The 13,641-nt window shown below is 40.9% G+C and overlaps 1 protein-coding gene across 3 annotated transcripts in view; it reads left to right on the top strand.

The window, feature by feature from the left end:
• Positions 1-13,641, top strand: part of PPP1R9A (protein phosphatase 1 regulatory subunit 9A) — a 159,364-nt gene that overhangs the window by 123,133 nt on the left and 22,590 nt on the right. For 2 of the 3 annotated variants that reach the window (XM_075211783.1, XM_075211784.1), the window contains exon 12: positions 12,513-12,551. The exons of the other annotated variant lie outside the window; for it this stretch is intronic. In XM_075211783.1, coding sequence (XP_075067884.1) covers positions 12,513-12,551 — 39 coding nt within the window. The remainder of the gene's footprint in view (positions 1-12,512; positions 12,552-13,641) is intronic. 3 annotated transcript variants of the gene reach the window in all.

Below are 13,641 nucleotides of genomic sequence, written 5' to 3'. Positions count from 1 at the left end.
TTTAGGGTAGTCAGATGTTTGCCGGGTCGGTACACAAGAGGGTAGTCAGACGTTTGTCGGGTCGGTACACATGAGGGTAGTCAGACGTTTGCCGGGGCGGTACACAAGAGGGTAGTCAAACGTTTGCCGGGTCGGTACACAAGAGAGTAGTCAGACGTTTGCCGGGTCTGTACACAAGAGGGTAGTCAGACGTTTGCCGGGTCTGTACACAAGAGGGTAGTCAGACGTTTGCCGGGTCGGTACACAGGAGGGTAGTCAGACGTTTGCCAGGTCGGTACACAAGCAGGTAGTCACAAATGCAAGGAAGAGTAGCAAGTAGCAGGAGCTGAGCAAGCAGAATACTCAAGCACATGTCCGAACCAGGAAGTGCCATTTATAGGCCAAAACAGGAAACAGGATCCAAGATGGTTTCTCTTTGATGCCAAACTGGCCATCTTGGATAAGGGCAAACCTAAGGGCAAGTTTGCAAATGCAGAGACCTCTAGTGGTCGGAGGTGCAAATGTCAAAGTACAGTGTATCTGTTTTTGAACTTCAAATCCTAGCAGACTCTGACACATGTTGGAACTTAATTGTCTATAAACTTATGTTACCCTCATGTGCCGCTTATACAATAAAGATCATACACCTAGTGAAGAGAGCTGAAGGTTTGTACTTCATTCAGCTCAATGAATGCACATACATTATTCATGCGCTGAGCAGATCTTAGTTTATTGAACTGAATGGAATCCCGCTCAACAGATAAAAACTATATGTCCTTGTACATGCACAGATAAAGTGTGGGCACACAGTCATCGCGGACATAAAAACAGTTACAATAGGTGGGAATGCCCTAGTGTAACACATATAAAAATGGTTTTATAGAGGGAGCCAATCATATTTTGTGTGACCATAAGTAAGAGCCAAACTGTACTGTAACTATATTATACTTTAAATTTATAGAAGTTGAGGTAGATTAAATGTGATACATACGGCTGTATGTTCTGGGTGTAGTAAGAGACACTAACAACGTGATCATATTCATACCTGTTTCTGATGACCAGTCTTAATTAGTTGAATAATCATCTATTCTATCAGGCCAAATTAAGTAGATATGGTCACTTCTAGGCCATGTAACCAGGGCTCTCCTTAAATCCAGCTCCCTTCTATGAACAAAACTGTACTGTGCATTAACCAGAATAATCATCATCATCATCACCATTCATCATCATCATCATCATCACCATTTATTTATATAGCACCACCGTAAACTCACTTCAGTAAGAATGACCACACAACCTTTTTCAGGGAGATTTAAAACCCCTTTGTATGGTATAATTTTCCCTGAAACACTTTGTGACCGTTCTTGGTCGTGGAAAAAATTGGGTTTGGAAATCTTTACAAGAAGCACAAGCCCTCTTTTTTGTTGGAAGGCCAAAATAGTCATGATAACCATAATGTAATCACTATCAGCTATCACCAATGTGACTTCACTGTTGTAAAAAATAAATTAAAAAAAAGTCCTAAATATTCCCCTTTAGCGATATTTAATTTGTACTGCTAAAGCCCACCTATTCTGGGTGTAGTAAGAGACACTAACAACGTGATGCATAAACACAACTAAACTTCAGATCCCGCTCACAGGACAGTATAGACACCAGACACTCTGACAAACCTGAGCTGCTACAGACACTGAAGCTGTCACTCACAAACGCAGCAGATTGCAGCTTAACATAGCAATTTCCGGCTGTCTGTATAATAAGCAGTGCATATGAATTAGAGGAAAAATGGAAATTATTTGTAACATCCACGCTGCTATATATCAGCTATCCGGCACAAACTGAGAGGTTGTCTTTCCAACCATCCTAATTGTCTGCAGACAGGACCCCTGTAAACACTGGATTGCTGATACGCACGATTTGCATTTATTATTTACTAATGCTGTTTGTAAGTACCCCAGTAAAGGCTCCCCGTCACCCACAATGAGGACTTATATCTTTCTGTGTTAAACCAATATTCATGAGGCATCCTGTAAACTGAGGCATGAGGCACCTTGTTCTTAGCAAACTGATACGTTGAATATTGGATCAATGTGGCTGCCGTCCCTCCATACATTGTATACATTGTTTGTGTGCATACAGTAACGAAGCCTGACGTCTTTTTTTTTACATATCATATAGACTTTGCAGAGCTTGGAAACAGTAAAAGAGAAGTGTCCCTTAAATAACACATTACTTCACTGATCTGAAAGCTTATTTAATGGCACCCTAGCTTTCATTTCTATAACTGATTTTTATTTATATATTTTTTTGAACAGAGTATATGTGAAAACACAGTACGATTACATTCATGAGGTAGATTTATCAAACCTGAAAAGGAAAAGTGGAGGTGTTGTCCGTATCATCCAATCACATTATAGCTATTATGTTCTAGCATGTACTAGATAAATGATAGATAGGATCTGATTGATTATGTTGTCCCGATTTCTAAATGTTGGGAAGTAGGGTATGACCAACTTTATTTGCACTAATCTGAACAAACTGAGGGCTAGATTTACTAAGCTGCGGGTTTGAAAAAGTGGGGATGTTGCCTATAGCAACCAATCTAGCTTTCATTTATTTAGTACCTTCTACAAAATGACAGCTATAATCTGATTGGTTGCTATAGGCAACATCCCCACTTTTTCAAACCCGCAGCTTAGTAAATCTAGCTCTGAATGTCTTATTGGCTGGGTTCCAATACCTTTGGACTATTTGCATCATGTTGTTAAATAAGTCTGTAGAAAATAAAAGTAATGGATAGATTGTTGCTCCTTTATGCACTTAACTCTCTACTTAACCCTCTAACCCAAATTAAATATTGATCCTCCACGCATTCCAGACTCACCCATATTGCTGCAAATTTTTTTTGTGCTTCCCTAGTCGCTGATTCCAGCATGGCTCAGCTTACAGCTTCCAGCCTGCATGGAAACACTTTGGGCCTCATTTAGAGTTGGATGCAAAGTCCGTTCCAGGCGCCTCCTGCACATTTCCACTGATGGGGCATGTGCAGTAAGCAACAGTGCCCTGCAGTTCCGTCTGCTTTTCAGACGCAGTGTACACTGCAACAACTTGCATCTCAGTACGAGGGAAAGGGTGGAACACGGAGTTATGTAGGCGTGTCCGTGAATAATTCAGATACTATGGGCGTCTACCCGCAAAAACTACTCTAGTCGGATCAAGACGCAGGCGGAACACACGTCATAACAAGACTGAAAAAGTGCGGCAGGAATTAGGTGACGCAAGTAGTTAGCTAGCTGCGGGATCTGGTTGCAGCCTGGTAACGTATTACGAGTGGGACGCAACTGGGGCTGCATGCCACTCGCAATACCCTACCAAGCTGCGGCACACTCCCTCTCCTACTCTTTCATGTAAGTCTTAGACGCACATTGCGTCCGACACTAAATGAAGCCCTTTGACGGGTCCGCAGACCTGCATTTCCACCCAGCTTTCCTGCCTCTCCAGTGCACTGTAATGTGCTATCTCTGATACTCTTGGCTCTATTATATAAAGCACATTACTGTGTATTAGAGCGTCATCCTAACACAGTTCTACAGCCCTGGACAAATGCATTACTTTGAAGGCTGGGAAACGATTTGTGCGCTGTGTTTGTGTAGCGCTCCGTAAGCACTGGTATTAACAGCTCTGCAATTGGAAATTAAAAAAAAAAAAAAAAAAAGCATTGACATAATTAGGGGTGGCAGAGGGGTAGGGGGGATTGGGATGAGAGAGCTATAATATGATCTGCTGTTGAGTAAATATATTATTACACAACACACTCTCTTCTTAGCTTGTCCTTCAGTGTTCAGCCATCTGCTTTAAATGCTGCTTGAAACTAAATTTAGAATGCATTTGCTGACATCTGGCTGGCATTGTTTTGCTGAAGCGATATAAAGCAGCGTTATATTCTGGGGACGTCTTATATCTCACACAGGGATCCTTCCCCGCTACAGCACACTGTGTAAGCAGAAGCTCAGCTGATATGTGTAATTCGTTAGCTGCTTAAACAGCTCAGCACACAAGCGGCAAATAATAATGTTACCATATTTAGAATCTGTGTCCTCAGTTGTATTGTAGCGTTCTCATCTCAGTGACCTTGTGTTACGTGTAATCCTCCGTAATAAAACATGTATACTAATGAAAAGCAATAACTAAACAGTGTAAATTATAGCATACAGAATATACATATACAAAGATCTAGTTTTCGTGCAGCGTATTCTCTGACAATAACCTACTGATGAATGTGACATGTTATTGATTAGTTAGGTGTGTACACAATGTTCTTGTTGTGTGTGCGTATTTATATGGGCAGGCAGAGTTATTACCACTTGCCTTGAGATATAACACAAACTGCTTTCTGGATACAACACAGATTATGTTTGTGCGAACAAAAAGATAGTGTGCATTGATGGACAGATATTGATTGATGGAGGATGTAAAAGTGCATGGGGGGGATGTATGACCAATTTTCTCAACGTTTTCCCTATGACATGCTCCTTATGTCTTTAAATGTTGGTTAAGAGCCCCCTATGTCTGTAAACGTACTATAAATACCCACTCTGATTACATTTTCTTCTTCTTTATTAATACAATGGCTTTGAGGTGAAGGCTGAACCCTGAATCTGTATGAAATTACCTGATGTAGGGGGCGCACATATCACATGTTCAGGAACCCTGTTGTAGATAGAGGGTAAATGTTTTGATGATGGGGAATAGGTTGGATGGAAACATTGTGTTCCCTTCATGCATACATTTTGGGGTTTCTTGGGGAAGTAACAGTTCTGTTCTTGGCTGGCACCGATATTTAGTTTACTCATTAACTATACAAGTCACTTTTTAAATTGCCTATTATTTAAGTCAACAAATAGCTTGTTCTGCCTGGCTGTCACTTCATGACCATTATGATCTTCCCTACCTAGTCAGTAGGCGAGTTTAAAACAAAGTTAAATAACACATATCACCATTGGGGAGTGTGCAAACCCATTGTAGTTATTAATGCAAACTATTTCCCTGAATTCTCCTGTTTTCTGATAAGAGACGTTGTATAAAGTGGGTTATTTACTAATGTTTCTCATACCTGTACAGTGCAGTGATCTTCAGCAACCAATCAGCAATCAGCTGTGACCGGTCCAGTGCAAGATAGACCAATGAAAGGTTGTTACAGATTGCTGCAGTGTGCAACGTTTGTAAGAAACCCGCATTGTCTATAGATTGTGCATTAGGCAAAGTTCTGCATTACAGTCTGAAAGTTAAAGTGGTTTAAAGCTGGATTTTCATTCGGTAAAGCTAAGGTTAATGTCACACGAGTGCTTATACAGTAGGTAATCTGATTTATAAGGCTAAAATACCTGGGTGGAGAAAGTGCCTGTGTGACAATAGCCTTTTCCATATTTATTCCTATTATTAAAATAATACTTGTTTAGCAAACTTGATTTTCCTAAAAAAAAAAAAAAAAAGTACTTTTAAGAGTAGGCCAAAATAATGTACAATAAACATTTCCTGTTTAAACACAAAGATTTGATGTGATGACAAATGTAAAAAAAATAAAATGTTTAAATGTTATTTCATAAACCCTGTTCCATAGTTCCTTTGACGCATTGAAATCAATATGTTTAACGATGGTCGGTCAGAGGAGCGTCACTTTTGCAATAAAGATATTGAAAAAAAAAAATTGTTTATAAGACTCTTTGATTCCATCTCGAATCAAGCAGTCATGCCCATTCCACAGTGCACATGAGAGAGGAATGAGTGAATTCATTTTCATTCATGAGGGCTTAGTCATCGAGATCATGAAACATTTTTATTTCGCCATTGGCATTTTACCATCCATTTTTTTTCAATGTTTTTTATTTTGATGAATTTCATTTTTTTTATTTTTATCTGAAAATAAATACCAACACAATTTTTCATGGGTACCTGTTAATAACACACAGTTGAGGCAGCTATTTAGCTGGCTAAACCAATATTCCTGAGAATGCTTCCTTTTTATTCACTAGGAGCTAGTAAAATCATTGCGTTGCCATGTCAGTAGTACATTCCCCTGAATATAGGTTCCGTCCATAAAATGGCGGCCTCCTCAGTGTGTCGGTGACAGGAATACTTTAAAGATTATTTAAAAAGTACCCATCATCTATGTGACAGATCTTCTTTTGGTTAGTGAAGCTATTTAAAGCCTGTAGGAGAAAATAAAATCTGCCTTCCTTCCCCCCGGCTCACCTGGGAAAGTGACAGATAGAAAGCTCAGTGCCAAATCCATACCACATTGGTACTGGCTATGTCGACTAACATGCTAATCACCCTGACTAGTATGCTAATCACCCAGACTAGTATGCTAATCACCCTGACTAGTATGCTAATCACCCAGACTAGTATGCTAATCACCCTGACTAGTATGCTAATCACCCAGACTACTATGCTAATCACCCAGACTACTATGCTAATCACCCAGACTACTATGCTAATCATCCAAGTCACACAGCCTTTCCCAGATGAATGGGGGAAGAAGGAGGATTTCAGTTTTGCCACTGGCTAAAAGAGGACCTGTCACAGAGGTACCTAATGACATGTTGGTATTACAGAAACTTGTTATTAACCATAACAACCAATTAGACTTTAGTTTGTATTATTCTATTGTGCACAACACTGAAGCTAGTTAACATAATTGCTAAAGTTACACTTTTATTAGGAACCATGACCAAAGTGCTCACTTTTTGCAAATCAAACATCTGGACTCACTTTGCAATAATTTTCTGCAAATTTTGTCAAGCAATGCAGGTAAGCTTTCCATTGCTCCTTGTTTTACCTTTTTTAAATCTGTACCTTAAAATATTACAGCAGAGGGCTGGGAAAGTAGAGCATATGATATCGCTGAACTGTTTGAAATATGAAATACTGGTCCTTAATATCCGGAGGACAGACACAGAAAATACTGCACTTGACTGAACACCCTTACCAAGTTGTAACTGAACTGAGAAATTGTACATTGCTTTAACTATATTAGTACTGTTCACTGATCTCACAGCCTTCCTACAGCAATGCATTTACATCAGAAAGTCATGTCTCCATAGACGTATATGTTCATTAATGATATTCACCAATTTGCTAAATCTGCAGAGTAAAATTTTTAAGTCCTGTAAACTGCCAACATATCATCTGGAATTGCTACATAGTAATACGTGTTTCCTCTTTCCGTTATTATTATTAGATTTTATTTATAGGGCGCCACAAAATTTCCGCAGCGCGGTACAGAGACAGACATAAAACCATACAGGGTAGATACAGTAACGAACATTAAACAAATACTGCCAGGACTTCAAACACTCCAAACAGCTTTCATAGTGACGTAGGGGCAGAAGAAGAGATAGAGAAGCAAGAGGGAAGAGGACCCTGCTCATAAGAGCTTACATTCTAGAGGGAGGGTAAACAGACAGGAGGCACAAAGGGAGTTAGAGGAGGGGATCAAGCGCAAGAGAGGGGGAGAGAGAGGGTAAAGTATTCAGGAATGGATAGAAGATTAGGTGGATGACTGGTAGGCTTTGAGAAAAAGATCAGTTTTGAGTGCCCGTTTGAAGGAGCCCAAATTAGGGGACAGTCGGATGACCTTTCCATGCTGTATCCTTTGTTTTTACAGCTTGTTAAGATGAACAATGTAATTTGTGCATTTTACCAGCTCGCTCACTTGCCACATTTAGCAGAGAATGCCATCTATTTGTGGCTCTGAACAAAAAGCTACAAAGTTGTACATAATTTGATTTTAATTTATTTTACTGCTCTTTTAAAAGAGATGCGGTGTGAACAGCACATGCAGTTCGTACATTTATAACCCACCTGCATTTTCAACATGTAATCTGTGTAAGAGCTTACATATGACTCATCTGAATGAGCCTGTAGGGTGTCCGAAATGCAGGAAAGTCAGATACCAGTTGCAAGCCAGTTCAGCTATTTATATAGCGCCACTAATTCCGCAGCGCTGTACAGAGAACTCACATCAGTCCCTGCCCCATTGGAGTTTACAGTCTAAATTCCCTAATATATACACACACACACAGACACACACAGACCGAAAGAGAGAGAGACACTAAGGGCAATTTGATAGCAGCCAATTAACCTACTAGTATGTTTTTGGAGTGTGGGAGGAAACCAGAGCATCCGGAGGAAACCCACGCAAACACGGGGAGAACATACAAACTCCACACAAATAAGGCCATGGTCGGGAATTGATGACCCCAGTGCTGTGATGCTGAAGTGCTAACCACTAAGCCGCCATGCTTAGTGGTTAGCACTATATAACATAGTTTTCTAGTGAAAAGCGTTTGTTTTTTTAAAAAAAACTCTTCAATACAAAGTTTATAACTGGCTAGACGTGTGCTGGTCAAAATAAATTGATGAACATTGATGAGAACCAGAGGACAGAGGGATCTGATGAACTGGTTAGAAATGACAAATGACTCAAGCGCATGACTATACAATCAGGACTCCGCTGTTATGTCTGGCCCGTTCATTTCACCCTCCTCCTATGGTCTAATGGACTATTTTGCAAACATAGCCCCTATCCTATCTGGAAACATTTGCTTTATACACTCTATAGTAGTGTCAGAGTAGTGCAAAAAAACAATTTGTAATGCTCAGTGCCAATCCAAGGCCACCGGGTTTGGATGCAGCAGGGGGGTGTGTGAGGGTGCTGGGTCAGTGTAGCCGGCCCACTGAAAATGACAGGAACTGCTTGAGATCTAAAAGCCATATATGCTCTAATAGAGAGTATATGAAACAGATGCTTACACATAGGATAGGATTCATATTTGGAATATATAAAAGAATAAATTAACCCCATAAAAAAAGACCATAAAAGAGAAATTCTAAGTTGACAGGAAAATGTTCCAGCTTACCATAAGTACCAGGTGGTTGCTGAACTGAGCAACTGGCGGTGGTCCCAGAGGAAGGGCTGAGCCCACTGACGTACTGGTTGGAGTGTTTAGAACACTGTGACTTTTTACTCCTCCAGCTTAAATGGTCTTTACCCGCAGGTACCAGAGCATGACCAGCATTCATTATTCCAGAGAGAAGACCAGTGTGGCTTCACACATTTTCCCAGTTAAAGAGGAACTTATCTTCTAAATAAAATGGTAGTGTAACATACCCCTCAAATATCAAAGCATATAAAATTCTGCTAATTAGGGTGGGTTTTATACCACAATTTATCTTTCTAGGTGTTGTTTTTCTTTAAGTCTTAGGCTTATTCTACAAAAGATGGGAAAAGACAACAGACCTTTATTACAAAACGCACTTGAAGTGCTCTTACCTAGATGGTCCACCGTACTCTCTTCTCTCGGTACATGACACTAGACGTGCTCCTTGGTGTGCAGGGAACTGGACAAATTGAAGTGTAAGATTTGCATCAAAAGTCCAACCTTCAACCACTCTAAAACCAACCCTTTCATTAAATAAAACTTTTAATTTCTTTTCTTCTAAAATACAACTGTTATAGTCTCATTTATAGCTTAAATTAATTATGACAGACACTATATAATGTAGACTTGAAGATCTTTCTTACCGTACCATAGACAAACCAGGGGGCGGGGAGGGGGGGGTTCTAGTGCCTGGAAACCCCCTTTCAAGCCTGGGGCACTGTATAATTGAGGTGGCTGAACCACCTAACAGTAGTGCATGCGGCATTGCCCATGTATATTATGGGGATAGAAAGAGTTGGAGAGCAGCCAAGCTCTTTCTAAAATTATAGCCACGCCCCCCATGCATGGTCACACCCACTGGCGGCGTGGTGTGGAAACCCCCCTCTGCAAATCCTGCCTTTGCTGTATCTGGTAATGTTTGTGTATTCTCAAGTCTCAAGATTTTTAAACATTTGGGTTATCTTAATGCTTGCATTTAAAAAGAATGTTATAGGCAGCACTTATTGTAATGAGCAATACTGTTAATCTCCTCTCTTTAAGCTTGATAAAAAAGTTTATTAGTTAACTATCTCCATAATTAAACCAGTCAGGCACATCTAATCCTCTGCACTTGGTTCACTTTCATCCAGTGAGTATTAGGAAATATACATAAAGAATTAGGTCTGATCAGTATTCTCCCAGAATATAGGTCTGGGCAAGATCCTCCTGAAATTATAATTTAGGACCCTATTGAAATCTACAGCTCATTTATGCTCATAGGAATGTTTGGGGAAATCGGACACAAGACTGAGAATACAGCAGAACTACTTAATGTTATTTAAGAAAACATGGATAGACAGGTATAACATTAGGGCTACTATTGAAAGCTCTGTTAGTTGAGGATAAAACCAGTAAGGAAGAAACACATAATAAATGTGATGTTTTGTCAGTGATGAATGTTCCTATAGCATTGCAGGGAGGATACAGTCTTCTGAAATGGTTTGTGCCAGCCACATAGAGGGAGCAGTGTGTCTCCTGCACCCTTCTCAGGAATACAGAGGATAAATGGTTCTTAATAATGCCAAGACCAGGACGATCATGATTCCATTGTCAGCTCAAGAGCCAAATGTCAGTGACATTTACCGTAGCGTAACACAGTACTGTAGTCTCCAATATCCGCCTGTGCCACTAACTAGCTCCATGTGTCCACTATCTGGACCAGCAGTATAGTTCAGTTTGTGCAAAGGATATAAAGAAACTCTGCATTCCTATACAGCTGCACAACTTTATCTCGTATGATAAAAAATACTTAAATTTCATAAAGATTAGTTTGTGCTTACAATATTCTCTTCAGTAAAATAAATGCAGCAGAGTTCATTCTTTACTTAAAGGAGGCCCGTCCCCTACCCACAGGGAAGGCAGCCATTTGTGAACCAATATTCAGCGTGTCAGTTCACTAGGAGTTATGCTGCCACTTTATTCCGGGTATCATGGAGACATTATAGGACAGACTGACATATTGTTTCAGTTGTGCTGAAAACTTAAATAATGTCCATGTATCCAGCACTCTTATGTTGAGATTTAAGAATGGAAGAATGCTAAAAATAAATGATTGGAAGAGTGTGTCCATTTATTGTTTATTTGATAGAGACCTTTATATATTCAGCCCTGGCACTAAACAAACAGATTAAATCCCCCAAATGATCTACTCATAGAACTTCAGTTTTGTGGATGCATTCGTCTTTCCTTCTCTCTCCCCTCTCCGTCTCCTTCTCCCCTCTCCGTCTCCTTCTCCCCTCTCCGTCTCCATCTCCCCTTTCCTTCTCCATCTCCCCTCTAAGTCTCCATCTCCCCTCTCCGTCTCCTTCTCCCCTCTCTCTTTCGTTCTCCCCTCTCTCTTCCGTTCTTCAATCTCTGTCTCTTTCTCCCCTCTCCGTCTCCGTCTCCCCTCTCCGTCTCCTTCTCCCGTCTCCTTCTCCCCTCTCCCTCTCCTTCTCCCCTCTCTCTTTCGTCCTCCCCTCTCTCTTCCGTTCTTCCCTCTCTGTCTCTTTCTTCCCTCTCTGTCTCTTTCTCCCCTCTCCGTCTTCTTCTCCCTGTCTCCGTCTCCTTCTCCCCTCTCCTTCTCCCTGTCTCCTTCTCCCTGTCTCCGTCTCCTTCTCCCTGTCTCCGTCTCCTTCTCCTCTCTCCGTCTCCTTCTCCCTGTCTCCGTCTCCTTCTCCCCTCTCCGTCTCTTTCTCTCCTCTCCGTCTCCTTCTCCCTTCTATGTCTCTTTCTCCCCTCTCCGTCTCCTTCTCCCGTCTCTATCTCCTTCTCCCCTCTCCGTCTCCTTCTCCCCTCTCCATCTTCCTTCTCCGTATTCATCTCCCCTCTCCGTCTCCCTGTCCCCTCTCCATCTTCCTTCTCCGTATCCATCTCCCCTCTCCGTCTCCTTCTCCCCGTGTCCGTCTCCTTCTGCCCTCTCTGTCTCTTTCTTCCCTCTCTGTCTCTTTCTTCCCTCTCTGTCTCCTTCTCCCCTCTCTGTCTCCATCTCCCCTCTCTGTCTCCATCTCCCCTCTCTGTCTCTTTCTCCCCTCTCTGTCTCTTTCTCCTCTCTGTCTCCATCTCCTCCCCTCTCTGTCTCCATATCCCCTCTCTGTCTCCATTTCTTCCCCTCTCTGTCTCCATCTCCACTCTCTGTCTCCTTCTCCCCTCTGTCTCCATCTCCCCTGTCTCTTTCTCCCCTCTCTGTCTCCTTCTCCCCTCTCTGTCTCCATCTCCCCTCTCTGTCTCTTTCTCCCCTCTCTGTCTCCTTCTTTTCTCTCTGTCCCCTTCTCCCCTCTCTGTCTCGTTCCTCCTCTTTCTCATAGGGGTAGATTCACTAAAGCTTCTAAAAAGTAAAAATTGGAGATGTTGCCCATAGCAACCAATCAGATTCTAGCTATCATTTATCTAGTACCTTCTAGACAAATGATAGTTAGAATGTGATTGGTTGCTATGGGCAACATCTCCACTTTTACTTTTTAGAAGCTTTAGTAAATGTACCCCCCAGACTCATACAAACTGACACTGTTTATGCTGTTACCTGCCATGCTTACTAACACCATTAACTACTAACTCTGTGCACGTTTTCAGAAGGCGCAGGGAAAGGTGCTGACCCCGATGATGTGTTTGGTAAGTTGAGAAAAATAAAATTTCAATTGTGATTAAATTGTAAGATGTTACTACACAGGGATATTACTTACTGTAATGATGAAATCACTATTAACAAATCCTATGGGAGGTTTACAACGAAAAGAAAAATATATAGCTTTTTAAATAGAAATAAATAATATAAATGATCCCCAATATAATGTCCGCCTTATCTATACATACGATTTCATAGTGTTCTGGAATAATATTCACTGCTACATATGTTTTATGTTCAGTGTATTTTTCTGTAGGTGTTCCACAAAACATATGCTGAATCATTTGGCATAGAGAAGTTCATTTCTCTCACCATTCATGAGCGTAATTAACTAAGTACTGTGCATAAGGTGAGATAATTGGGCATGTATGTGACGGCTAAGAACATATGTTTTGCACAGAATGGCCTTAAGCATGTTCAGAAATAGCAGACAGGTCACATGATTAGCTCAGGACGTCACATGATTAGCTCAGGACGTCACATGATTAGCTGGGTCCTTGCTCTGTGTGCTGCTGTGTAATCCACTATGCAGCATGTACCTGTTTTATATATAAATGAACTAAATGAGAACTGGCTGGATGTTCATTATCTGTCCACATGGTGGCAGAGCTTGTACATGATTTTTTGCCCACTAGTTTGGTGCTCATTTTCTCTTTAGGAAATTGTGCTCTATGCATTTAATTAAAAGTTCAATGCACACTTATCTAACATTTTCTTATAAGTTGAACTTTGGATTTAGAATTAGACACAGTAGGCCTGTGCCTAGGGGTAGCAGAGGGTAAGACGCAGCTCTTTCCACGCCCATTGTATATGTGTTCCTTTTCTTTTACTATCTATAGGACAGAATATTAAACTAAGCGAAAGAAAAGAAAAATAAATGTAAAATAGTATTACAAGTGTATTCATGAGCTGTGTTACAAATGGAATACAGCTTGATAAATTCACTGGTTAAATAGTGCGGGGTAGAGATCCAGAAAACGAGGAAACCTTCCTGTAGACGAGCCCTTATTAGGCTCACTAATTACCACCAAACAGATAGATCATTATCAAACGTTTCCCACTTAAGCAGATGGGAAT

Source organism: Mixophyes fleayi, chromosome 5 (assembly GCF_038048845.1).
Source record: "Mixophyes fleayi isolate aMixFle1 chromosome 5, aMixFle1.hap1, whole genome shotgun sequence".
Taxonomy (NCBI): Eukaryota; Metazoa; Chordata; class Amphibia; order Anura; family Limnodynastidae; genus Mixophyes; species Mixophyes fleayi.
The sequence above is the reverse complement of the archived record's forward strand: the minus strand, read 5'-3'. Positions and strand labels throughout refer to the sequence as shown.